At 35.8% G+C, this 26,500-nt stretch overlaps 1 protein-coding gene across 13 annotated transcripts in view; it reads right to left on the bottom strand.

Annotated features, from left to right (window-relative positions):
• Positions 1–26,500, bottom strand: part of FOXP2 (forkhead box P2) — a 417,066-nt gene that overhangs the window by 151,680 nt on the left and 238,886 nt on the right. The window contains exons 1-4 of one of the 13 annotated variants that reach the window (XM_054072254.1): positions 20,683–22,561; positions 19,342–19,449; positions 16,849–16,934; positions 15,509–15,675 (exon numbers count right to left, since the gene is read on the bottom strand). The exons of 9 other annotated variants lie outside the window; for them this stretch is intronic. In XM_054072254.1, the coding sequence (XP_053928229.1) occupies positions 15,509–15,613 (105 nt within the window). In that variant the 5' untranslated portion in view covers positions 15,614–15,675; positions 16,849–16,934; positions 19,342–19,449; positions 20,683–22,561. Of the gene's footprint in view, positions 1–15,508; positions 15,676–16,848; positions 16,935–19,341; positions 19,776–20,682; positions 22,562–26,500 lie in introns of those variants that run through there. 3 more of the 13 variants (XM_054072266.1, XM_054072247.1, XM_054072263.1) reach the window with 3 other exon arrangements.

Genomic DNA, 26,500 nt, shown 5'->3' with positions numbered 1-26,500 from the left:
ATCCACAAAATGAACAGGACAGCACAAAGACTTGAAAGAGTAAAGCTATCAAAACTATCACTGATTGCTATCAGGGAAGATGAGGGTCACCAGTGCCACAAAGAAGGAAGAAACATGAAGAAAGATATAAGTGATGCATGAGGGAAGGTGGACCTAAATAGTTCTAAAACACGTTGAGATGATTATGAAAAACACACTGAGAGGAGATGAAAAATTTAAAGTAAGACTGAAAATGCATGGTGAGAGTACAACCATAACTCTGCGTGTTGAATACCAGCAACAGCCCACCTCACCACTCCATCCCTTGGCAAAGCACAGTATATAGTGACCTGTTTAATGGTTGCATTCAGTTTTAATAGCAGGTAAAGTCTGCCGTTGAAGCAGGTTACACATAGCTTACACACTGCTTTCTGTTCACATGCATAACCAACACCTTTGATAACCTGTACTGCTTTAAAAGCACCAGCACCAAAGTGTTCTGATAAGCATCACAAGGAAGGGAAGCAAAAAGGCTGTTGGAAGAAAGCAGGCTCTACTGCTGTTGTGCTAGAAATGTCTTTGCTTTTTTCTGTTTTATTAATGAAATGCAAGTTATGCAAGTGCATATACATTACTGCTTCACTTACTGACCAAAAATGAAGTGGTTTTGTTTTCAGAAAACATTAGTTGTAAACTAAACATCGTAGGGCTCCTGGCTATGCAGGCACATTACTGTTATTTTGATATATGTATTTTCAATTAAATGTAAAAATTAGAGGTCAATTCATTAAGAACTTCTGGTTGTCTGATGAATCACAGTTAACACTGGCTCAGTTATGTATGTTTTAACGCTATCTGATGTCCAAAAACTGCTTGTCTAGTCCACTAATATATAAGCCATTAGCAAAGATTTCCCAGATAGTTTAAGAAAACAAATTCCAGCCTACAGAGCATTTACCGAATTGCTTTCTCAGATAATTTATTAGACATTTGTGTTTTGTGACTGGTCATTTAAATCATACAATATTGCCTTCAGTCCTGGTTGAAAGGTTGAGGGACTAAAACTTCTTAGCTTAAATAAGAAGCGACAAAGAAGAAACAGCAAGTACTGATGTTTGTGCAAGTAACTCTGTTGAAGCAGAAACAGTTATCTACTCTGAAATAAAAACAGAGCATTGCAATAATAATTTATTTCATTAATTAGAAATAAGAAAATAATCATATTATGTTCAGGATTCAAACTAACATTTTTGATGTGGACTCCAGTAAGAAGACTGTCAGTTCCAGAAACCACCATTAATGTAGATACACTATTATTTAATCAAGTTTTGTATACTTTTTAGTATTGATTTCGAAAGGAGCACCTACTTCATATAATTTATAGGCTGAATGCCCAGTGAGCAAGGTATGCAATTTTGCTCCCTGATTCTCTGAACTCAGTTTCTAAAACCTGCCAGTCATCATTTAACCAACTAAAACGGGCAGCTGTGTTACAGAAGTGATTTTTCACACAGAACCTAATGGCATCTGAACAAATATGAATAATATCTGAAATATCATTTTAGCAGTTAGCAGGGCTTGAAAATTTCTCTGAAATCCATTTGCTCCTGGCTGGCTTGTGATGTTGTATCCTGAGCAGAAACAGTATGCTATTGCCTTGCCTTGGAGAGACTTTGTAAGGAAGATGGTAACCCTTTCTTTGGTGGCTGGCAGAGGCTGTTCCCTGAAAAGAGCATTTTCCTGGTTAACTTGTGCAACTGGGCTTAAGAATGCATGGTTGAGACAGGGATGAGATGGGGACAAAGCCACACAAGCTTTCAATATGTTCTCTTCCCTTCAGCAACACATGCAAGAAGGACAGTGCTCTAATGAAGCAATTTCCTCCCTTCAGCTGCCTTGCTACATTGGCTAGCCTTATGTAACATTATTTGAAAAATCACCTGAAATTTCTGTATTCCCAGTAACAAGAAAACCTTGAAAAAGCCACAGAAGTGACCAGAGTTCTCCTTGAAGAAGAAGGTGTTTCAGAAATAAGAAATAGTTAGAACTCTTCAAAGTTATGAGAAAAATAAACAGGACCATGGGTGAGAGTTAACACTATGCAAGTAATAGACTACTAATGATAGTTATGTCGTCCAGGGTTTTCGAAGTTACACAACCTTTTTATAACACATTAATCTGCATCTTCCACTAGCAATCAGCCATCCTGGTTTTATGCATATTTAACAAAATAAATCTTAACATGGTGTATGCATTTCAAATGATGACATGCCTGAACTCAATGTAGAGTTAATAAAGAACATTAGGTCTGTTAAAAGTAAAACCAAAACTCATTCTCTTTTCTCAGCCTTAGACAGAAATTAATGAAGTCATCAGGGTGCTGGAGCCGTCAGCAAATGCAAATGCTTCCTTAAGGACTGCTTATACTGCAAGCTTCAAATAGAAAGGGGTGGAAATAGGAGCTACTCAATCACTGGATAACTGGGAATGTAGGTGTGAGATTTAGAAACACTATTAATAGACAACTGTTAGAGAACTGAGCCTTTTTTCATTGTTTCCATTTTCCAGAAATAAAATATAAACCCCTCCAACACCGTGCAGTTCTTCAATAAGGGGTACAGGAGTACATAAACCATGAATAATCAGGGGTGGTTTGTTACTTTAGAAAAAAGATACAGTGTTTATCAGATACACAGTGTGTTTCCTTAAACTTGCAGAGAAGATCATTGTAATTCTTTCAGAGTATTAAAAGACTGCCACTTTGAAATAAAGAAAATATACATAACCTTATTTAACTAGCAGATGCAAGTGGCAGGAACAAACAGGAGGGACAACAGGCCACAACTTCTGACTCTCTTGACATTGGAGGACTCTTCATTATTGTCTCACCATTAAACTGGCACTATTTTAAACCATTTATGATCATAAAACAAAGTCAACAATCCATTCTAAATTACACTTTTGAACACAGGAAACATAACAATCTACGTGCTGAACAGATGAACAGAAACACAACATTTCCCAAAGATCAGTGAAGCTGGGCTTCCTTGTATCAGTTCAAAAAAAGAGAATATATCCCAGTAACTTTGAACATTAGGATTTCTTTAAGAATCTAAGATGGAGGAAAGGAATACTTCTCTCTTCAAAAAGTTTTATCTGCACTTGCAAGACCCCCTTCTCAGCTGTTTGAAAGATAGAGGAGGGCATAACCAGAATGGAGGCATAAGTCATGCTCCCCATGCTACAGAGAAGGTATTTAATTTTTCTGTACTTTTTGTAAAGTGTTATATGCTCTAATAGCAGATTACACCATTGGTGAAAAAGGGAAACTGCTTTTCCAATTTTCATTGTCATGGTAGGGAAGAGGAGGTCTTTTTATTATCATTTGCATCACAGATGAGACTCCCTTAGGCAGGAAGAAAGGCTTGAACCATCAGAACTTGGCCAATGTTTCAGGAAACATTGATACGGTTCCTTACAACAGTAGAACCCGAAAAAAAGGAAATGCAAAAGCAAGCTGCAAGCTGAGGTACTAGGTTAGTGTTCCTAACATCTCTGACAGCATTGCAAGCATGGCCTTCTCTGTAGTCCTTCAACTGCCAGGTGAAAGGAAGAGAACAGGAGTTCATTGAATCTGACAGGAGGGAAACACAATATGAGTTGCCATATAATTGCCATAAAGTTGTCATCTAATTAAGCTAATAAATGCAGTTATGTAATTTTCTTCTGCATGCTCAGAGCAAGCCAATGGAGAAGTGAGGAACCTTCTGAAGAAGAACAAGTTGAAAACATCATAGAAAGTTTAAGAAACAAAATGCCTTTTAGCATTTAACAGTTATTATAAAAGCATAGACAGACAGAAAATGTCCTGTACAGTAACCCTGACTACAAATAAATAAGATTTCAGAGATTTATATCTTTTTTTTTTTTTTTACTTTCCCTAGAAAAATCATCTTATACTGGAAGGTATTTGCAACTGTTTTTTTTTTTCTATTATTACCAAAATCTCTTCAAACACACAACATTCTTGGCTCTTTAGGACACAAACTGTCTTTTCATTGTACTACTACAATACCTTGCACAATAAGCGTCCAAGAACTTGAAATGTAAATCTCTCCACATATATTGAAAAAAGATACTGATCTATCCTATCTCTTCCTAAGAAACAGGTTGGAAGCAGTTAGTATGCATCCTAATATACATAAAATTATTAATTTTCAGCAGCTAATGTGAAGTAACAAATATATGTAGTTTTTAAACACATTCAACATATTCAATATATTCACTGTTTCTTTTAAAAAAAAATTTTTCTCTTCAAGGTGGTATCTAAATTCTTAGATATTCTAACAGGCATCACAAAGAGCAGCATTATCAATCATTTGATCTATACCCACTGAGATATACTCTAACCTCTTCAGATAACAATCCTGTTGCAAAACTGTGGTTAGAAGCATTACAGAGGCATGTATCTAGAGACAGACAGATGTTGATAAAACGTAGGCAAAGCCTCGTTCTCTGTCCCAAGTAGAAGTAAGTACCTAACAAACTGGCTTCTGTTTTGTTGTATTGGGGTTTTTTTACATATTGGGTTTTTTAAAAACTTTCTTACCTTATTAATATTTAAACCAGAAAAGTTAGTTTTCCAAGTGTGAACTGCATGACTACTCTGAATGGCCACAATACGATATTTTCTGTCCAAAAAGCTGCAATCCTAACCCAATTATGCTATGATAGTGACCACAATGTTCACAGTATTTCAGTTCAAAACTGACTGTTAACTTGTGCTTTCTAATCTTTATTCACATTTAGTTCTTTAATATCAGCAGAAGAGCTAACTCAACTGTAAAGCACATTTCAGAGCCAAATAAAGTACCTCTTCCATAGAATTGTAAGCAAAATGTCCAAAAGTTTTCTTAAATAAAATTGCTTAGTGTTCGAGGAAATTATATACTTTACTATTCTTGATAGCATCTCATACTAATATTTCTATTCGTTATATTGTCAAAAAAATGTGTTTGATAAAACTAGACCAGAAAATTTGCATCCATGTGGGCTTGTCATATTTGACTATATTTAATTAGAAAATTGTTAAAAATTTATCACTTGGTTTACATAGAAGAAAAGGTATCCATTTAAAATCAGTGTTTTATAAGGTAACTTCTTTAATGCTTATAGTTATATCTGTTATGATGCTATTGAAAAATTGTGTATGATTTTCACAATGGTCAGTATTTTTTATATACAACATAAAATGTTTTTCAGTAATTTCTGTATATTAATGGGACTTTCTGTTAGCCAAAATATATTCTTGTAGGCACAAAAGACTGTTTTCTGTAACGGGTACTGCTTAATGATGACAGCTTCAAGACTTTGCAAACTGCACTTACCAACTTGATTTCTTAAGCAAAAGTAATACCCAAAGATGAAACCACTCTGAGTTGTTTTTATATTAAATCAGCTTTATTTCCAAAAACTACAAATGGAACTATGTTTTATTGTTACAACTCTGAAAGGAATATATTTTTAGGTTCCTTTATCATTGCAATGATTGCTACCCCATCATACAGCAATTGTTTTAAAGATATATCAAGAAAAGTACAATTTCTGGCTAGCTATTTAAACTGCAGGCTTTACATTCAAGACATTACTGCTGATCAATTTACCTTTTGATTAGAATTCAAGAAACGTGTGGGAACAGTATTTTAAAACTGCACTTTTTAAATTCCAATGAACTAATGAGGCAGATCAAGGGACCACCATAATATTCCTAATGCTTTCCATTTCTTGATCCTCTTCAACAGGGTTTCAAGAGAATATATTTTTTTAAAAAAGATTCCTGTATTTGTTGCTCACTCATAATCAAATAGAAAATCAATGAACAGTTGTGCCCTGGACTTCTCTAACTTGAATAGGTGGTCTGAAATGATGCCATTTTTTATAAACATGAAGCAAAGCTCCCCCCAAAATAAAGGAAACTCTTGATACAAGAGGAGATGAACATCTACCTTGCTTGTTTTATGGTTTTATATATCCTGACCTTATTTTCCCCTGATTTTTCACTTGAGTGGGTGTTGGGTTGGAAGACGAGGCAAAAGAAGGCTCTGAATTTCCACTTCTGTCATGCCACTGATACTGACTTTTGCACTGCGCTATTAGCAACCACCACTACCGATTATTGCTTGACCTTGCAAAGTGCTGAGGCTCCTTGGGACCAAAATCATGAGGATGAATATTTAAGGATCGCGATTAATGGCATCACAATAAAATATTTAAATGTGAATGACTAATTACATCAAACCATGTTCTCAGGCACCATTTAAAAACAGTTCAGCTTCAGTTACTAAGAACATTAGATATTTTGACAAAATTTTTAACAATACTTTCTATGCAAAAAAATAAATTTTCAACTGTAATTCAAGGGGGATATTGCTTATAAAATTATTTTCCAATAACAGGCTAAATAAATCAAAGAGGAATCTGTAGGTCAAACATGATCTTACTGGCATAGATATAAAAAGATTACTCATTTAAAAAATGCAAACTTCATTGAATATTGTTGTATCTTTTAGTATGTGAAATAAAGAATTGATCGATACTTATCTTCAGTTGTGTTAGCTTACGTTTGTGGTTAGATTAAGACATTGTACAACTGACCAAAAGTTTAGCACTTTTAACAATATTGTTTTCCAACAACAGAGCTACATAAGATCAAAATACGCATATAGCTACTTAAAATGGATGATGAGTAAAGAAGCACAAGATAAAATTTTGGAATTCACTTTGCCCTGTAGCCATTTTCCTATGGATGATGAGTAAAGAAGCACAAGATAAAATTTTGGAATTCACTTTGCCCTGTAGCTAGAAGGGACACGAATGGAATCCCACAAGGATCCTGAACCCAAAGGAACACTTACTTATTAGGCAACAGCTGATCAGCAGGGAAGCATTTGGTGAACATCATGTATATGTTACACTTCTCACTTGATGATGGTTACTTAAGAAGTTCTATGAACCTTATCTAAAAAAAACCTGAAGTATTAAACAGAACATTTGTATCATACTGTTCATTAATACCACACAGAAAACAATTTTAGTGACTGCCACTTATTTGCAATACTGTTACCAAAGTCTCACCAAAATCAACAGATCCATAATAGTGAAAGGGAGAAGAAGATCCTAAAACTATTAAAGGGAAGGAAGCTAAAAATATATTCTTCTCTTCATCTTTGCATCGAGTTAATGTACCATTTCCTATGGTTTAATGAGGGCTCATTCACAGACAGTCTTTAACCCAAGCCATTTTCTCCAATCAAGCTGAATAAATCTGTTACCACAGCACTGAAGACTTCTAGTTGTCTGTTGTGTTCATGAAGTATGTTGGAGGCATCCTGTTTTGCCCAAATATTTCCCTGAATCAAGTATGTTTTAACAAGCTGTGAATAAGCTGTTAGCACAATTATTCTGGAACGTGAATTCCAAGAGGGAAAAGCGTGACAATCCCCATGATGATCACTGGTGGTTACAGTAAGAAATGTACACTTGGCAGTCTGCCACAAACTGGTAATTGTTTATGTGAATGTCTTTGATTTATAGAAAACAAGAGAGCTATCTTAGTATAGTTTAATACTGGTTGTTGCCGAGGCTCATCTGCTAGTAGTGAGAATGCAGGGTGGAATTTGGGCTTCACTGAAGCCCAGGGCAAAAATTTAACTGAAGGTCATAAAGTGAGGGCTATGTGTACAATCTTGTGGTTGTTTGGGATCTTATTGTTTGATGTTTCATTTTTTTTTGGGGGGGAGGGAGTGGGGTGTGTGGTTTTGGTGTGTTTTGTTTGTTTTGGGTTTTTTTTCTCCCCTGGAATGAGTTACTCAGATTAGTTATAAAGCTTCTCCATTAATTTTCTAAAACTTCGTTTACCTCTTATCTGTCTCCTTATTCACCTACCTGCTCTCTGCAAGTTTTGTTAGCTGTAAGAATCCAAACTCTGTGTGCATGCATCCATCTGGAGCTGGATAAACTTATGTGGAGTTTGATAAATTTCTGAGATTTCCTTTCAAAAGGAGATGACTGAAAACCACAATGAAGAAAATCACTTCCAGTTCTATATTCATACAACAAAGTATAGAGAATTGTACATGCCTTAAATAGCATTTATGAAATTTGTCAAGCTATTAGTTCATACAATATTGAGATCTTACATTTTAGTATCTTCTCGAAATATAAAACAGCTGAAACATTTCTGGGAAGATATTATGCAAAATTAAATATTTAATTTCGCATAATATCTTGAGAACTTTTCAATATTTAATAACTATTCAGTTGGAAGTTTCTCCTTATATCAGTAATGACAATGTAATAACCAGATCAAAGGTCCTCACATGTAAATTGAGATGACATAATCATATACACACAACATATATTTCACACAACAATTTAGTCTCTTTAAGAGTCCTGCTCCACCTCCCAAGGATCTCTAGAGTTACACCTACATCATTTAGTATAACACAGTATACTAAAAATTATACAAACGGCAGCCTCAATCCTTTACTTGTAAACTTGGTTGGAACCCAAGTGAAACAACTGTAAATTAAGAATAAATTATAATCTTTGTACTTCACAATTATAAAGGTTTATGATTTCTTTAGTTACATTAAACAGCTATAATGAGGCAGAAATAAAATAGTATTAATACGAAACTCCTTGCTTCTGTGTACATCAGACTTACAATATAACGGGACAGTAGCTTTCTTAGTATTAATACATTGCATTTGTCTTATTTAAGCAGCTGAGTAGAACATTCTTAGAATCATCTGGTTCATGATCTTTAGTTAGTAAGTGCCACTGTACATTTTTCTTCTCTAAATTTGAAGAAACTAATGTTTGTGGCTATCTCACAAAGAGAAATAAATTTATAATAGCTATTTTAAGCAGATAAATTATTCAAATTTTCAACTTTATAAACAAAGAGCTACAGAACATATAATAAAATGTAATATAATAATAAATACATAATAAAGCACTTAAGAAGTAAAACATCTTTAATTAAAGAGAAAAAAAATAAGTAATTCACAATGGTCATCAAGTGCTCTAAGGTTACCCTCACCATACAAAATTGTTTTTATTGTACCAATTTATTTAGGGTACTGACGGAACACGCTCCAAGTCTGTCACTGTCAAAGGACATCCACACCAGATCCTTAATAGCAGTCCGTTTTACACAGGATTTTTATTCTGCTTATTTCAATTTACCAAAAAAAGACTGCATTGTGGTGTGCATCACAGGCACTTGCTACTGATACTTTCTTACAAACCACTATGGCTTACAGAATTTTCAGTAAAGAAGGAACGTAACGTTTCTAGTCACCGACTGGGAACTGCTATGGCAAAAAATATTAAAAGCATCACAGAGACTTCTGAAAATGAGAAGTATTTTAAGGAAAAATTATGCAGTCAAGCTTAAATCATCTTCTTTATTTCTCTGGAAGACTGTGATTGAGAAATGCTACAGGTTTTAATTATGTTATTATTAATTATTTCATTATTTATTTAATTATTAAGTCTGCTTTTCAAACACATTTGAAGACATTCAGAAATTTGTAGTGATGCTTGGGTCACATTCAGTAGAAATATCATTCACTGCAACTACTACAGTCTGAAATAAATACGGTTTTTTGGTTTTTTTAACAAATACATATTTGATGAAATTCCTTGGCATAATTTTTTCTCTGAAAATCTTATTTAATTTATATTTACACTGATGTACTCAAGGCCAGCCTGGATGGTGCCTTGGGCAGCCTGGTCTTGTGGAAGGTGTCCCTGCTCATGGCAGGGGGGTGGAACTAGATGATCTTTAAGGTCCCTTCGAACACAAACCTCTATGATTCTACAACTCAATATGAACACATCTAGGACTGATGCTTTCAAGACTTACGCCACAGGTTTGTTAAACAAATTCAAATTAGCAGAGTAAGCAAAAGTCACGGATTACACCTGGATTTGGACAAAGAAAAAGCATGTCTGTACATTTTAGGATGACACGTTGATTACATTTTGCTATCAGCCAGAGGCAGACTGACCCACAAACTCAGTTGACTTGTGAAACCCAATCACAGTTCCACTCTAACCTGCTTTTGTGAATCAAGAGTTCTGTAATTCAATTCAATAAATTACCATGTGTGATGTAATAACTTCTTTATAAACAAAAGCAAAACAAACTTGTTTCCAGTTCTGCCTATCAATGAGCCACAAGACATCATAGTTAAAAATATAATTAGCCATACAGGTTTCTGTATCACTTTTGAATTAGCATTACCCCACAGAAAGTTCTTCTCCTTATATGTAAGAATTATGCCAGTTATATAAAGTGGAACTTGAAACTGATTGCCCAGTATGGATTATGTTTTGATGCAAAGAAACAAAAAAGCCAACAATGCTACTCTGAAGACAGAGTTCAGTTTTCCTTAGTGAAATTTTGACAAAATGTAGTCAGTCTTTTGTTAACAGCACAGGGTAGGTTTCCTAGGATCTTGTACTGCAGTTATGCTTAACTGATGAGAATCACTTTGCCTGTTTTGCCTGGATATAACAGCTCAGCAATGAATCATCGTCTTGCTTTAATGAAAAACCAATACCATCAACCCCTTTCATCTGTCTGCAAATGCATCTAGGACATCGTGTTCAAACTTAGGTGCCTAAACCTAAGACACCCAAATAAGAGACTGTTAAAAAGTGCTGAGCAGATACAAAGACCTCTAAAATCAATGGTCTGCATTCATCCCTGAATACAATTGATTCACATCACCCAAGCAGCAAAAATGAAGCATAAATCTTTCCTACCAAAATAGCCACAGATTACCCCAACAAAATCAAGCCCGTTGTAACACAGAACTGGAAGCCAGGAAGAGAAGGATGAGCAGATACAAATTTATCTGATCAACAACCAATAAAGTGTGGGACCATGCAGATGAACACAGCACTATAAGAACATTGTGCTGCTGACTTGTTGTAAATGAATTGGCTGTAGCAACTAAGCTGAATTTTTTTTTGAAGAGATATTACACAACTATTAAAAAATCCTCCAATTCTTCTAATAAACAGAAATCTTCATTTTACTTTGAAAGGAAATCTGTAACACAAACTTCCAGTCTTCACACTGAGTGGCACTAAAGAATACTGTAAGATATGTTATACTTGCTTGTTTTTCTTTTAGAACTAATATTAAAAAAAAAAAGTGAAGTAATCTTTAAAGGATTTTAAGATTATTTTAATCTAAAAATAAATTGAGTACTGTTCTCAGGCACAGTCATTTTTTTCTAAAACTGGACAACACGCCTCATATCAGCTTTGTCATTGGTTGCTTGAGTCACTGACATTTGTGAATGAAAAACATTGGTATAACAATGCTGCCAAACCGAGCAGCCTGCTTATGAAAATTTAGAAATATTTATGCGTGAAAAAATTACCAGCTTAGAGTATGATAAAATTAGAACACTCATTACTTAAACTGAGGAAAAAAGAAAAGTAACAAAAGAGTGTATTAACCCTGTGGGCTTTTTTTTTGTTGTGTTTTGTGGGTTTTTTTAAGTTATATTATGTTTTCTTCCAGTTTTGTGGTCCATAATGTGTTTTAGTTACATCAGACTGGACCTACCTGCCTGCCCTTTCTCTTATCAAATAAGGCACTTTGGGAAACTAAATCATCACCATCTCACTACTTTTCAGAAAATTGCTACTGAAAAAAAACCACTCAGCGATACTGAGTGTTGAGATTTTAAAATCTTGATTCAACGTACATGTTCAACTTCTACAGTACACAAATAATTTTCAGAATAAACAGGTTTGTAAACAGAAACAGTCTCCAACTTTCTGTAAAATGGAGAACACATCAAAAAAGCTCCAAACTAATGAACGAACACAAAAGTTATGGAAAACTGCTATAGCACAGTTGGGACAGGAACCAAAAACTACTTGGATTTCACTAATGCTCAAACAAGCTTTTACAAGATCTGCATACTCTTCCATCTTACATTAATGACCAAGGACGCTATTCTCAGAAATACTGAAAGTTTCATCTTCCAGAGAAACTTGGGGTTTGAGAGCTTTCAATACTTGGAAGAGAAATTTGACTTAATGCATTTCTTCAGGCTCTTACTTGTCTACCTTATCTAAGATTATTTCAGCTTCCTAGTACATCCCATCCAATACTGTCAAGAAGCTCTACAATCCGTAACTTGAGAAATGTCTTAGCCATTTCTTATTTACTTCAATCACAAGCCAAATCACTACCACTATTTATGTTATTCTCTTCCTGTGTGTATTATAATTCTGTAAACCTTTATTCATGGAAGGAAAGCATACAGCTGCTAAGTAAATCAAAGCTATGAACCTAGGCTTCCAGGGCCAATCTTCATTATATATAAAAAATAACACAATACAACTCCAGGATGTGGTAAAATATATGAACTTCGCCCTTAGCTATATAATGCCATTGACATTAAAAGTGGTGTGCAGACTCTTAGGCTGACAGACCAAATATAGTATGAAGGCTGGAGTACAAATTAAGTATGTTTCCATCAACCTAGTATCATAGCAGATGATGTCAGAAGGGAGTTTTCAGGATGACTGAAGCTAGAATACTGTACTTCTGTATTAACTGGATCTGTGGTGGTTGCTTATTAGTTGTTCAATAACATCCTGTCACATTCAGTCATTCACAGACTGGGAAAATATCACTTCCAGGACAATCTCTTATTCTGTTTTCTGCAAGCTCTCTTTCCTCCTGTTTCTGCCTCATATCTTTTTGTCTCTGTGTACTTCTTTGTCCTTCTTTCTGCATTGCCTTTCCTTTAGCAAATCAGTTCTTATGGATTTTTTTCTTGTTCCACATGGGTTTTGATATTCTGCTATTTAAAAATGGTTAAAGCTAAGAAACTGCAACAATCATTTCTGTGTTTGGTCTCTCTTTTTCCTGTTGCAGCTACCAGAATGGTGATCACATGTTTAATGTTGGCAAAGATATTACACTTGAGTTTCAGAATTGGTCTATTCTCCAAATTGTTCATCCTCACAGAACACAAAGCTAAACTCTAATTTTCATTCCCATCCCACTCTAGCTGTAACAGCTAGCCCTCTAGTTTTACCCCTAAAGATCACCATACATAAAAATGCATCAAAATAACACTTTTCAGCAGGCTGTTAGAGATAGACTGTTTAACTAGGAACAGAAGTTCACAACATCTCTATTTCACTGCTATGATCTTGACATCTAACGTTTTGTGCATTCTGGGGAATACCATAAAATGAGATAACAGTGAGAAACAGGCTTTATACAGCAATCAGAAGCACAGTGGAATTCCTAAACAGTTCATTCCCAGATATAGTTTTCCATTTTTCCTTTTCATACTCGTTACTAGTCTTTGTTTCTCAAACTACTGACAGCAGAGCTATCATTAAATTGTAGACTGGATATATAATACTGAGTTTTGGGTTTTTTTAAATACCATTTGTAAAGTGTCCTATGGATTCCTCTACACTTCATTATTCTCAAAAGCCTTTCTTTCATTCTTTGCATATTTGCTGCCTTCCTATTCCCTGTAACCACCATCCCCTATCTTCTGTGCATTCCTCTTACTCTTCCTATAGATGCAGTAGCCAATCCTGCCTCTGCAGTGTTCTACCAGTCTCATCGAAGATTACTGTGTTTTTTAAGACTTCTAAACAAACAAACAAAAATTATCTTTTGCCCAAGTCTTCAGCCCTGGTAACCAGCATAATATTCCATCCTGAATTCTTGTTGTCTCCTCTATTCCTTTCTCTTGATTCAATAAAGACTAGCAAGACAATTATTTTTAAATCGTCAGTTGCTTACACATGTAAACATGCTACACAAGCACAGCCAGAAGCAAAAGGAAATTAAGAATATTATTTCAAAACCCAAAATATCACTTCCTACCAATCTGCAATATAAATCTTGCGGAACTTTCCTGCATCAAAGCCCACATGATGCAAGCAGTACTGTTCTTCATCCTGGTTCAGAGGAACACAACAAACCTGCTTCTGTCAGAAAGAGAAAAATCCCACTCCTGATCTCACTTCACTTTTTAAAATCATACTCTCCTTGACTTTCCCGTTCCTTCCCATGCATAATGCTGGGGCATGGAAAAGCTGAGCGAGCACTTCCCCCTCCCCTCAGGGCACTTTAGGAACAATTGACTGGCTCCTATTTTTATAATCCAGCTTTCCTAAATCCCTAACTAGAGACCCTACTTTGATGTGGGTATCTCAAAGCTGGTTTATAACGTATCTTTGCAATTTTGTCACTAATCTGCCTTCTCCACACCTACCTAAAACAACTGAACAAAAAAAGAAAATAAACTGTCTCTAGGAGGATCGTCACAGCATACAACTATTTCTCGAGGTTCTGGGCCGAACCTCTTTGGAGAGTGATGTGTCAAAAAAAGGCACATTTTCAAAACTGAACTTTATATAAATGTTCAAAATCTTCCCCACTATTGGTCTAGGATTGTTTTTTCCTGAATGATTACATAGCCTATTATGTAATTTGACTGAAAATACTTGCCCAGGCAGGTATATGCCCAAGCTTTGATGTTCTCAAAGACAAAGTGCAGCTGTAAGTATTCGTCCATTTGGCTCACAGAACTCAAGGGGAGCCTCTGAAAATGTCCTGATACCCGGCCGTCTTAAAATATCAACCACATTCACTTTAAGTACAGCAAAGCAAGTTTTCAAACCATTCCATTTTTGTTTTCTCTCTCTCTGCATAAAAGCCTTAATTTGAATACTACATTTATTTTCTTATGAGGTGTGGTGCTCACAGCCAGTGAGGAAAATACAAGGAAAATACTGAAAGACAAAACAGTGAAATACACAGCTACAAATTCAAGGTATCAGAAGTCTCTTTAAAGAGTAAAAGGGAAAAACAAAACAAAACCAAACTGTTTTCACAACAATATTTATAAAATTAAATCCCAAGAAACACACATTTTCGTAAGCCACATATCCTTTATGTGTTTTACAGCATCCCAGAGAGTTCAGAACATGCAATTGTTAAGAAGGAAGACATACACAATACGAAAAGTATTCTCATAGCTTTCTTTACCATGTAAAGCTGCTCCCAAATAGATCATTTTACTGATGTGCATTACAGCAAGCATCTTTCACTGGAAACACTTCAAACAAGGAAAATTCCACAAGAGAGAAGGCTGCTGCCTAATACATTGCAGTGATATGACCTCTTGACCACAAGGTTTTTGTATGTGTATCACAAAAGGCTCTTGACACCTGTCATTTTCAGAGATTAATAAAAACATTTTTAAAAAAACCCCAACCCTATAATAGTGTTTGTGCTGAAATCAGATGCAGTGTACTGCACTACAGCTATTCATTTTAACCCCTTTCTCTCTTTCAATCTGTTTTAATTTTGGCTCACTATTAAAAATTCTTACAGATGGCAGAGCTACTGTATTAAAATTCACCTCTGTTTTGAGTGGCTTCAGAGCAAAAACATTACCTTGATTTTCATTTGATGAGAAACTCTTCTATAAACTTGATAAGCACAGCTAGCTAAAACTGCCTCTTCAATAATTTCTATGATTTCCATAAGGTGAGACAGCATAGGTACCGGAAGGAATCAGTTATGGAAGGATTTCCCAATATTTATGTAAGACTGTACAATTCCTGTAAAATCAAAATATAGAATAAAAAATGTATGTATCAATACATAATTAGTTAAATACTTGAAACATGAAGGGTTTTCTTTGCTTGCCTTCTTAATATTGGAAACATTTATTTTGGTTTAGGGTGAAACTATTGAACAGGGACAAGATTTTACCCACAGCATATAAACTATTAGAGTCTTTCAGTATGAATCTGCATGTTAATTACATATACCTTTCCATACTGTCATTTCAGTCTTAATTTTACCTACTCAGGTCTGTTGCTGCAGTGTGTTTTGTGTCTGTGAAAGACTCCAACTCAGCACCTGACAACTCCTCGACAAGAGAAGGAAGGAGGACAACCGGCTCATAAGGCCCTATCCCATCTCAGTACTGAGCAGCTTCTACATCCAAATTACTACAGGTTGTTCAGATTATGGGAGATCACACCTCTGATAAGCACTACTGTGTCATGGCTGCACGACATGAAGTTTTACACTGATTTCTGCAGTTCCTGTGACAATGTTCACAGCTTCAACTATAGAAGCATTAGCCTCAAGAAGGCAAAGAACTAAGGCAAGGAAGTGTGCAGTGCTGAAGAGGGGCAGTTTAAAAAATACTTAATTCACTCTCGCATACATACTGTGACTGTAAGTACTGTTTACAAGTATAACGCTCTAAACACATTATTATAATGTTTATTACTTAGTAAATTGAGTATATTTTTTATCAGAAAAAAAGAAGTTGGCACTGGGAGGATGCAGTGAATACTTTAAGACAGCAGTAATGAAAAAGCACATCAGAAAACATGATTCAGGCCACAAATCTTCCCTTTCTTTTTCCACTCCCTTCTGTCCTTCCCCTCATCCTGGTCTGCTGCTCACTGCCCAAACCCACTCCATCCTCCTGGCCCTGGCTGGCCTCTCCCGTCTCACAGCTACTTCCCTCCAAGTTCTCCTGTCCTTACCCAATCCCTCCAGCCCTTCGGCCCCTTTCATCACCCCTCACCAACCCAACGCCTAGTACCTTCTCCCACCTTGCCTCGTTCTAACTTCCCAGACCCCTTAACAGCTGCTGAGGGCTCGGATGAGAGGTGCAGTGGTGCAGCCGCCAGTGTCCCTGCCCTGCAGCTGAGCAAAGCACAGCAAGACAGGCTGGTGGCACAGCTCAGGGCACCTCACTGCTTCTCACCTACCCCGTGCTCAGCAGCTGGAGGGTATCCCCCATGCGGGATCTTTGCAGGAGCCATGTGCTCACATCCTGCAGCTTCAGGCTGACTATCTGCAAGAAAGAAATCACTTGAGGTTTGTTGGCTCCACAGCCAACCAAAGGAGCACAATATAACTCCACCTTCCCAGTCGCATGCAAGATCATGGAAGTCTACTTCCCTCGGTTGGCTCAGGAGTGAGCCTCAAGGCACCCATGGCCTTCAGAAATATCACCCTAAGAGATGCCTTTAAAAATACCTGAAACCTCACTTCTCAGTGTTTAATGACCCAGATAAATTTCAGAAACAGAGACTGTCATATGTCACACCAAAATAACAGAACAAATACAGAGAGATTTTAGATTTCACCACAAGGCAAACTGACCCACATTTCTGGGAGTGAGCTGCTTCAGACCAGTCTGTTACCTGTCCAACCCACATATTTTTTTAATTTAAATCCCCGAACAACTACTTAGCATATTGCACACACTGAAAAATGTGGAGGGGAAAATGAACTCTTCTTTATCATATTTGTGTCAGGTAAAGGTAATGTACTTTTAAGGACTTGTGATGTATTTATCAAAAGCAGAGGAGTAGGGGGAAGCTCAAAGACAGTTGTTCTGGTCCCTTGGCTATACATTTTGTTTTCTCACAAAGATCTTATTTGGCCATTTAAAATGATAAATTGATTTAAATCACATTGTTTAAATCATCAGTTTTAATGACAATTTAAACCAGCATACAAGAACCCTGGATTTAAATAGCAGATTTTTAATCTTGCTGTGTATTTGCCTAAGAAAAAGCTCATTGTCAATGATTCATTTAACCATTAGGTTACACTGCTCCTCAATAAAACATGAGTTCTTACATTAAATTAGTTGTTCCTTTTAGTTATTATGAAATGTACATTTAAATTTGCTATTTTTTTCCATTTAATTAAGTTAGATATATTTCTTATTTATAAAGTAATACTGCTTTATTTTTTATCTTACTATAGTGCTTTGAGACAGAAATTACAATTTGATACAAAATAGTACTTTACAACTGGTTTGTATTTATTAGATTATTAAAAGTATCTAAAGTTTAGCCATTTATTACACAAGCACTCTTTTACTCTAGTGACTCTTTTACTCTTTACTCTAGTGACTCATTAATGACTAACTGGTTATTAGTTTCTGGTAAACAGAAAAAAAAAAAAAAGGCATATTTTTAAAACTACAGACAGATATACAAAGAAACATTCACCTACAGTTTCTGAAAACTAGTTAGGTACTTGACTGCCAAGGAAATGATCTAGAAAACAAGTTAGATTGCCCTCTTAGTTGACCCAGGATTTTTTTAGCCCTGAATTTGCATGTCTGTTGAGGGACAACAGAACCATGTTCCTGTGCTGCAGAAACATATTTCTGTATTAAAACAAATCAGGTAAGTACTAGCATTCACTCTAATTAAAAACGTTTTAGTGATAGACACTTAAATGGATGACAGGGCAACATTTTTACAAAGAATGACTAGACTCAGAAATTCAGCATGTCATCCTTTGATTCCAATAGCAAGTAAAAGAAGCAGAAGTCTTTGTTTTATTGAAGTTTGAAGAGAATGCACTGATGCAACAGGTCTGTTTTATCTAGTTAAATAATTATAATGAGCTGCAGCAGTTTTAGACCTATGTAAATATTTTGATACCTTAAAGGTTAAACCTAAGCGGGGCTATTTTGAAAAAAAAAATCCATTCCAACATTAATAACTTAAACTGGAATTTTAAAGGTATACATTTTTCCCCATACTACTACTATGGATCCAACTCATCCTGATGTCTGGATATCTAACACCTAGAATAGCTTGAAGGCTGCATCTTTAAAGAATGCTGTGGCATTGAGGGGTGATGTTTTAACTCATTCTACTGTGTTGTAACACAGAAAAATAATGTACATGGTGCAATACTCACAAACCTTACCAATGAGTTTACTTATTTACTGCTAAGTCTTGTAGCTCTTAAACAAATAATTAAGGATGAAAGGATGAGGGCAGAAAATTGAAAGAAGTTAAGTGTATCACTGGGAAATCTGGAGGAACAACGCTACATGTTAAACATACATTTGTCTTAAGTATGAGAGACCTTTACTTTTTATGACTGTAAAATAAGATCCTTTAATTATATATTTCAGAAATACACCGGCTTTTATTCCATGACTCCTGTTAAGTTATTACCTTCGCGTCAGTTAAGCTCTTTAAGTATATGCTTATTTTTAGGAATGCATTACACATTCTCTATTAAACACAGCAGATAAACATGTGCTTATGTCCTCTTCAATTAAGTAAGCTTGTTCCCTAAAGCACTTTCAATGTAAGTTTATTGTGTTAAATTTATGTTTTTCTTGTTTCTACTGCTATGCATCTCCTACTGTTTCTGCTGCATGGCACAGTCACAAATGAGTTATAATATTATGTGTTAGCTGACATTAGCTACCCAACTCTTACCTTAGAGATTACTGGCCAAATGCAAAACAAATCCTTAATGCCAAGGTATTTAACATAAATATATTTTTTTTTACTTTCCTTTTTGCACATGTTACTCCATAATTGGACCTAAAAAAAAGGATGATTCAATCTTTAAGATGAAAGCATCATTCTTACTTTCTCATTCATCAAGTACTTCATGTAAACTATATCACAGAGCTCAAATAACAGACAAATCAAAATTCTGCATTCAGTATACTCTTCTCTGTGCTTGATAAAACTTGGCTTACTTTATTTTGCATTTCTCAGAGTTCTACCACAACAGAAATCACACAGAATATGCTTGCTAATCTACATTTTTTGTTAATACAGATTGACTGGGATCGTAAAAGTAAGAGAATTTGGCTAGGCATTATGACTAAACTCGAGCAAGTACAATTTTGCTCTCAACCTCTTATGAACTTGCTCTCTTTCGTTTTATTGAGAAACGAAGGTATCAGAAAAGGTATTGAGAAAAGAAGGGAAGGCAGGTATGTTACCACAGCATTTTTTTCAGAGAATTCTCCAAGTGCAATATCTATACCATGCCAAAAGACAAGGTGCTTTCTCCCTGTGTGAACAGCCCAGGAGCCAGAGTGGGCAAGGACAGGGGGCAGTGGCCAGAGGTGGCCAAAAGAAAAGGACAGGCGTCAACAGATGCTGAGGCTATGAATTGGAAAGCTGGGGCTGTAAAAATGGTTTCTTCCAGAGTGAAGGATGGGTGTGGGCTGTGAAGATGTGGGGAGGTTGAGAGGGAATGTCAAGTAATGTGGGAGAGAGACAGAAAATGAAATGGAGACAGACGTCTGCAAGAAGAACTGTCCTGAATACACTGCACACCACAAAGGCTTACAACAAGTGTGGATGTTCCCAACACAAGTTTATTCCTTCCCAGGGCCTCCCAAGCTTCTTAACCTTCAGTTCCCATTCCACAATTCAGCTTCCTTCTCTGGTGTCTGATTACTTGAGCCCTCAGTATCATTCATAGCTCCCTGTTCTTTCCAATCTGATAAGCCACCGCTGCTTTCTCTTTTGTTTCTGAATACAGGAAACCCATTCCTTCTCTATAGATCAATTATAGAAAATAATTTTAAATCTCTAACTTTCATGACTCATTTATCCACTAAAACATACTTAAGAAATATTGATACTGATTGTCATTGAATCCTCTAAGGACATCTTACATAGCCATGTTTCCTCTTCCTTTTCATATTTACCAGCTATGCAGAGCACACTTTTCAGTAACTATCATGTTTGAGTCATTTAATAAAATCCTAAGGATTCATACAAAATAGAAAGCAATAAAACAATGCATCAACTTACCCGTTTTCCTTGGTTTCCTGTGTTAAGTCAATGCTTTAGAATACATACTGGAGGACAGCTCTCATTTAACATTTCTGGGTTCATTACATCTTTAAAACTTCAAAGCACATCTGTGAGTATGGTAGAATGTTTCTAATTCATGTATAATCTTAAAAAAACCTTTGAGAAACATGTAAAACTGCCTATAGATAAAGGCTAATGTTAAAGGCATTTCTAAAATGACAAAAATATTTTTTTTGTATTTCATTACCAAACAGAATTTAGATAAATTCTACCATCTTTGCTGATGTTCTCACAACGACACAACTGTACCTGCATGCCAAATGTTATGAATCTCAAAAGCAACTGTTTAATGAAGTCTTGCCTGTTATTTATGTACGCTGCTTGAATTTCCATTAAATCCATAAATGTTCTTATTTTCTTAGGATTTCTGAGTAAATTACTCCAAGGATACAGATTAAGAAGATGATACTCAACTCCTCACTTCTGAAGCACTGTCATCCACTTCCCTCAAAGTCCAGTCTTTGAAGGAAGTGAAAGAGGAGCAAATCTTGTACAGGATCTGCTCTACATTTCATGCTGTGATGACAATTTCCAAACATGATTACTTGTCATGTAAAAACACAAAAAGTGAACATCTATGTATTCAGGATGCCAGAGATGTTTTTCTCTTATGAAAGCGGCCAGTAGAAAATAAATTCCTACTTCCAAAGGATTTTTATTCCCTAATGTGTTACGTCCTCCACCATCTACAAGAATCTGGGAGATGTTCTGATTTAGGACAAATACGCACACATATAAGATCTCTGCATTGCAATATTAGATGACTATTCAAATTGTGTTTCTCTTTCCAGGTTGAAAAAAACAGTTCAAGCACACTGGGGTTCCAGATCCTGTCTAAGTTTGCTATATAGGCCAGACAGGTAGCATCTTATACGAGGCTTGTCTTATAGAAACCCTAATATAATTTTCATGTTATAAGCATTTTGCTTTCTGTGTTTTCTGTTTTTTTTTTTTGGACAATTACTGTCCTGAAACAGGACTAACTGTGATAAAAGGCCATTAGAAACAATCCTGTTGAAACCAGGACAATTTCCCACAGCAGGTTAAATGTATCTTGTATCTCAGATCTGCAAACACAAGAACTGTGCTTGCATTAGTGCTGTCTATATCAGATCACAGATTCTACCGTTAACTTCATTTACTTGTGACGTCAAATCTTGAAGTCTGGGGTTGGATGGTTCCTTTCTTCTGAGTTAAGAGAAAGAGAAGATAGGCTGTTCTTTGCCATGACTCTTGAGGAAACTGATAGCAAAGCCTCAAAGATCAACACAAGATGTACTGTTCCTGTTTCCACAGAACATTCTGTAGAAGAATGAAAAACAGGGCCAAAAAACATAAAATCAGCTGTGATGAACAACTTTTAGGCAAAAAATCGCCGGTTTCTGAGGCTTGTAGGAGGTCTGCAGTAACAAAAATAATCACATGCACAGGTTAGATGTGCACCTGATGATGGACTGACACTGCATCTGGAAGAACAATTAGTAAAATGAAAGCCCTCTTACTTACTGGAGAGTGTTACTATGACTTTAGGATACAGTTAAAAAGATTAATAAAACAAAACACCGGATTTATTATTTACAGGATACCTGGAGATACGGCATACAGGGAACAGCAATCTTTCCTTCTTCTTTTCATTTTATGAAAGAATTTCAAAGAAAGAGCACTCTAACAAATTACTGTGAAGGCTTTTAAATGTGAAAACTGGCAGTACAGTTTAAAGCACAGTTAGATTCTTGGGCAGTTTGGAGAAAGGCAACTGATGAACCTAAAGAACAGAAGTATATAAAACAATCATACAGCCCAAAGAGAGCAACAAACAAAAAAGATATGGATTCTCTTGGAATCGCTCTGTATCTACTGACAAACATAAATTAGGTTAACTGTTTTGGTCTGGATTTATAAGAGCAGCACATTCTAAAATTACATATCCATATGTCCTACTCATATTCAGAGATATCATATATACACGTTGCAATATACATATTGTATATCACAGTATAATCCTGAACACCTAATAATTTGAAGAATTATGATCAAGTGCATAATACAGGAAACGACACACCAAAATACAACACAGAATACCTCTACATCACATCCATTGCCGCGACTGGAGCATAAGCAGACAGACAGACGTGAGCCAAGTTTTAACTGGGTTAGTGGGTACTGCCGGATGTGATTGACATAGCTCAAGGCACATTTTAAAAGTCAAAGAATCTGGATAAATAGTCAGGCAATTGAGATTTTACCCATTTTGATGGGAGATAACATGCTACTGAGCTCCTTGCATTTGAGTATCAATTCATTATTCCTTCCAGCCCCAGATTTTGCAGGTGCAGTTTAATAGCAGAGACCCCAGTGGTATTTGATCTTCACAAAAATAATTTGCTAACTATCTATCACTTACTTAGCCACATCTTTGGACTTAAGTTAGCAACAACTTCATTCGAAAGGGACTGCATGCTAATTTGGTCTCTTAAGACTGCATTTCCAAGTATTTGGTACACAACTGCATGCTATTATGGGATCAAAACATCCAACTTCTCCAAAGATCTCCTATATAACTACAACAGCCACTTGCTAAATAAAAGAGACTAAAAGATTGATGTGCACAGCCATCAAGCTTGATAAAAGAAAAAATACACGGATGCATAAGTTTGTGTGGCAAAGAGAGACAGACAAGAAAGGGTAAAGGTGAAGGAAGCATAATGTGGAGGGCAGGATAAAAAAACTGAGCCAATAACGACAGATACAAAGCCAGCAGAAAGAATGAGGGAAAGTAGACCTCACAGAAGAAGAGCCAAAGCCAGCAAGTGGAAAGATTCACTGGCAACAAGAAGAGACAAACAGTTTACAGATTTAAAATAAATCCTCAAATTAATAAAACAAATTTAGAGGTCAGTACTAGAAGCATCTAAGGCCTCTTATGGGAAGCAGCCTATTCTGGACAATGCTTTATTACTACTATCCCTGAAAAACAGACCATATTAGTTTTACTAATTAATCTCTAGATCTAACATCAAGTTTGAATTATTATAAATAACGATATATAAACACTCTATTCCATGCAATATAATAATAAACGCTCTGTTCAGGCTTTAACAGCCCCATGGCTGCAAAGGCTCTGGATAAAGTAAAGCAAAGTGACTACAAAGTAATTTTGAGCCTAATATGCACGTTCAGAGATGTAAAATCCACCCATTCAGATTCTCTTATGGAGAGAAGCTGCCCAATCTAATTCCTACAAATCACACTTAGCTTCAAAAGGATCTTAAGATTGTCTTCCGATAGCTTAAAATATTTGCGTAGTTGTGTTAGAGAGGATGTACAGGGCATTTGTTTCTTTGACTGACTGGCATACTGCGGGATTTTTTATATTTTCAATACAACTGACTGTTTCTTTGTAGATTAATTTGATGTCCAGTGTGCAGAATCAGTGACCTATTATACTCCCTAAAAATTAGTTACATACTTAGCAGGGCCCTCTTTAGACATTTACATATATTAAAGTTCTGACTCTTTCTGTTCTGAGATCCCTGAAGAAAGATAAAAAACAAATCATACTGATTGCACTCTCTATGTAGATAGAAACAACTATTAATGGAAATAGGTAAATGAAATAAGACAGAAATACCTCTTGTACCAAATAGCTGTCAATTGTGTCCGCTGTCAAACTGACATAAAACCCGCCAATTTAAAATAATTATTTCTCCTTTGTTACACTTAACCAAATTCAATTCACACCAAAATCAATTCAATATTTCAGATAACGTATTTTTTTAAATACACATATTTGTGTATGGTCAGGGAACATTTTTGTTTCTTGTTACATCCTCCTCATCTTTCAGTGCATTGATTATATGGCATCTTTCATTCATGGGCTTGCACTATAGTGGTGTACTGGTGTTATATGTTTTGTTGCCTTTAACGTCAGAGGAGCTCCACTGGTCAAGCTATATGATGGTACTTCCTTCACATTACCATGAGCTTTCTCACTATGGAGTTTCATAAGAAGTTCACCAGTACTCCAGCTTTCTTAAATATTTTTTTTGGTCACTTTAGTTTCAGTCTATCCTAAAAGATTATATTTAAATCAAATTATTTTCGATAATCTGGATCTTTTGGCACTTCTGAAGTTCTTTTCCAGAGTTTCTGTTTTGGCTAAGATTATTTATGTCTGTCTTTCACTTGACTGAATGAGAAAAGTGCTTCCCACAGGCAAAGAGAGCCTTCTCAGATATACCTATAGAGTTTATCTCCCTTTGGCTCTGTCTTCTATCTATTTATCTTCATTGTCCATTTTATCATCTTTGACCTTGAACTTTTAGTGCCTTCCCATAACTCTCACATCTGTGAATGTACTTACAATCACTTTGAAGTTAATAGATGCTGAACGAGATTTAGAAAGTGGTACTGCAGCCTCACCCCTGCTGAAACTATCTTCACAACTTTGTCTTCTCTAGCTTTAAACAACAGCAGTAAATGCTACATACTTCTTGACCCTATTCTTTGCTTTTAGGAGACCAAAGCATGCAGAACACTCTCGTGTCTGCATTCATGTTCATGACAAAGTAGCATGAGTACATCATTACATCCCACTTACATATCTTCCTGAGTATTTAAAGGGTTGTTTTCATTTCTTTATTTTTTCAATGGACTAATTCTAGGTCTTCACATGGCTTTTGTCTTTCTTAATAACCTGAACTGCTCCTGTAATTCAGTTTTCTGGTACTCTTCCGTTCCCACCCTACCAACTCTGTTTTTCAGCTACATAAGCAATTACATTCTTTCCTCTTTTAAAAAACTACAGAATAAATGAAGGATTAATAAATGGGAAAGCTGCTTGCTTACTTCAGCCCTGGGTTTCGGCATTCTATTTTATTCCCTATGGCATGAGGTTGCCAAGAAAACCAACTAGTGCAAGCACTGACATGAGGTCTCCAAGTGGAACAGTTACGGGAACTTCAATACCAGTAGTAAAGGAATCCTAGACATTAGGTGGACAAGAACCACAGGTTAAGACAGGGAAAAATTCAGCATGATGAGCCTCCATCAAATGTTTAAAGCTCAAGAAAGTGAAATCTCCATTAACTTCTACTCTGGACATTCTGATACTGGGCATAAAAGTGGCAAATTGGGATAAAACTTAAAATTTTTATCTTTGCTCGCTTTAATAAAATAGGCTTTATGTAACAGTTCTTGTATTTAATAAAATATTTTATGGTATTGCTGTTAAAAATTAAGTAAGAATAATGATTCTATTTGGAGTAACACTATTTTATTCCTATTTAGACAATAAAGGCAGAAAAATTGGAACTCTAAAAATCCACTACAGATCTTCCACACTATGACCAGGAATAATTAGTAAACACTACATGATGGTGAGTAATAATTTGTAAACACACATTTTCTGACTTTTATCTGAATTACAGGATTCTTTCTGTTCTTTACCTGTTGTAGGATGAACAGTACCTAGCTTCTAAACACCACCACAAAGCAGATCAGGCATGAAATGGTCATAAGTATTAGTTTCCAGTAGATTTCACTTTTCTTTTTCAAGCTACAGCTTGACATTTTGCAAAATCTCCAGAGACCAAACAGTGAAATCGAGTTACTGCAGGAGTGAACTGTAAATTCCATGAAACCATGTAATATATCTTAACACAGATGGACACAGTACATTAAAATAACTGTGGATGATAATAGAACAATACCGTCTGTTTTGTCTGGGGAAGACAACGCACATCAGCTACACTGT

The sequence above is a fragment of the Cuculus canorus genome, chromosome 1, assembly GCF_017976375.1.
Source record: "Cuculus canorus isolate bCucCan1 chromosome 1, bCucCan1.pri, whole genome shotgun sequence".
NCBI classification, from domain to species: domain Eukaryota; kingdom Metazoa; phylum Chordata; class Aves; order Cuculiformes; family Cuculidae; genus Cuculus; species Cuculus canorus.
The sequence above is the reverse complement of the archived record's forward strand: the minus strand, read 5'-3'. Positions and strand labels throughout refer to the sequence as shown.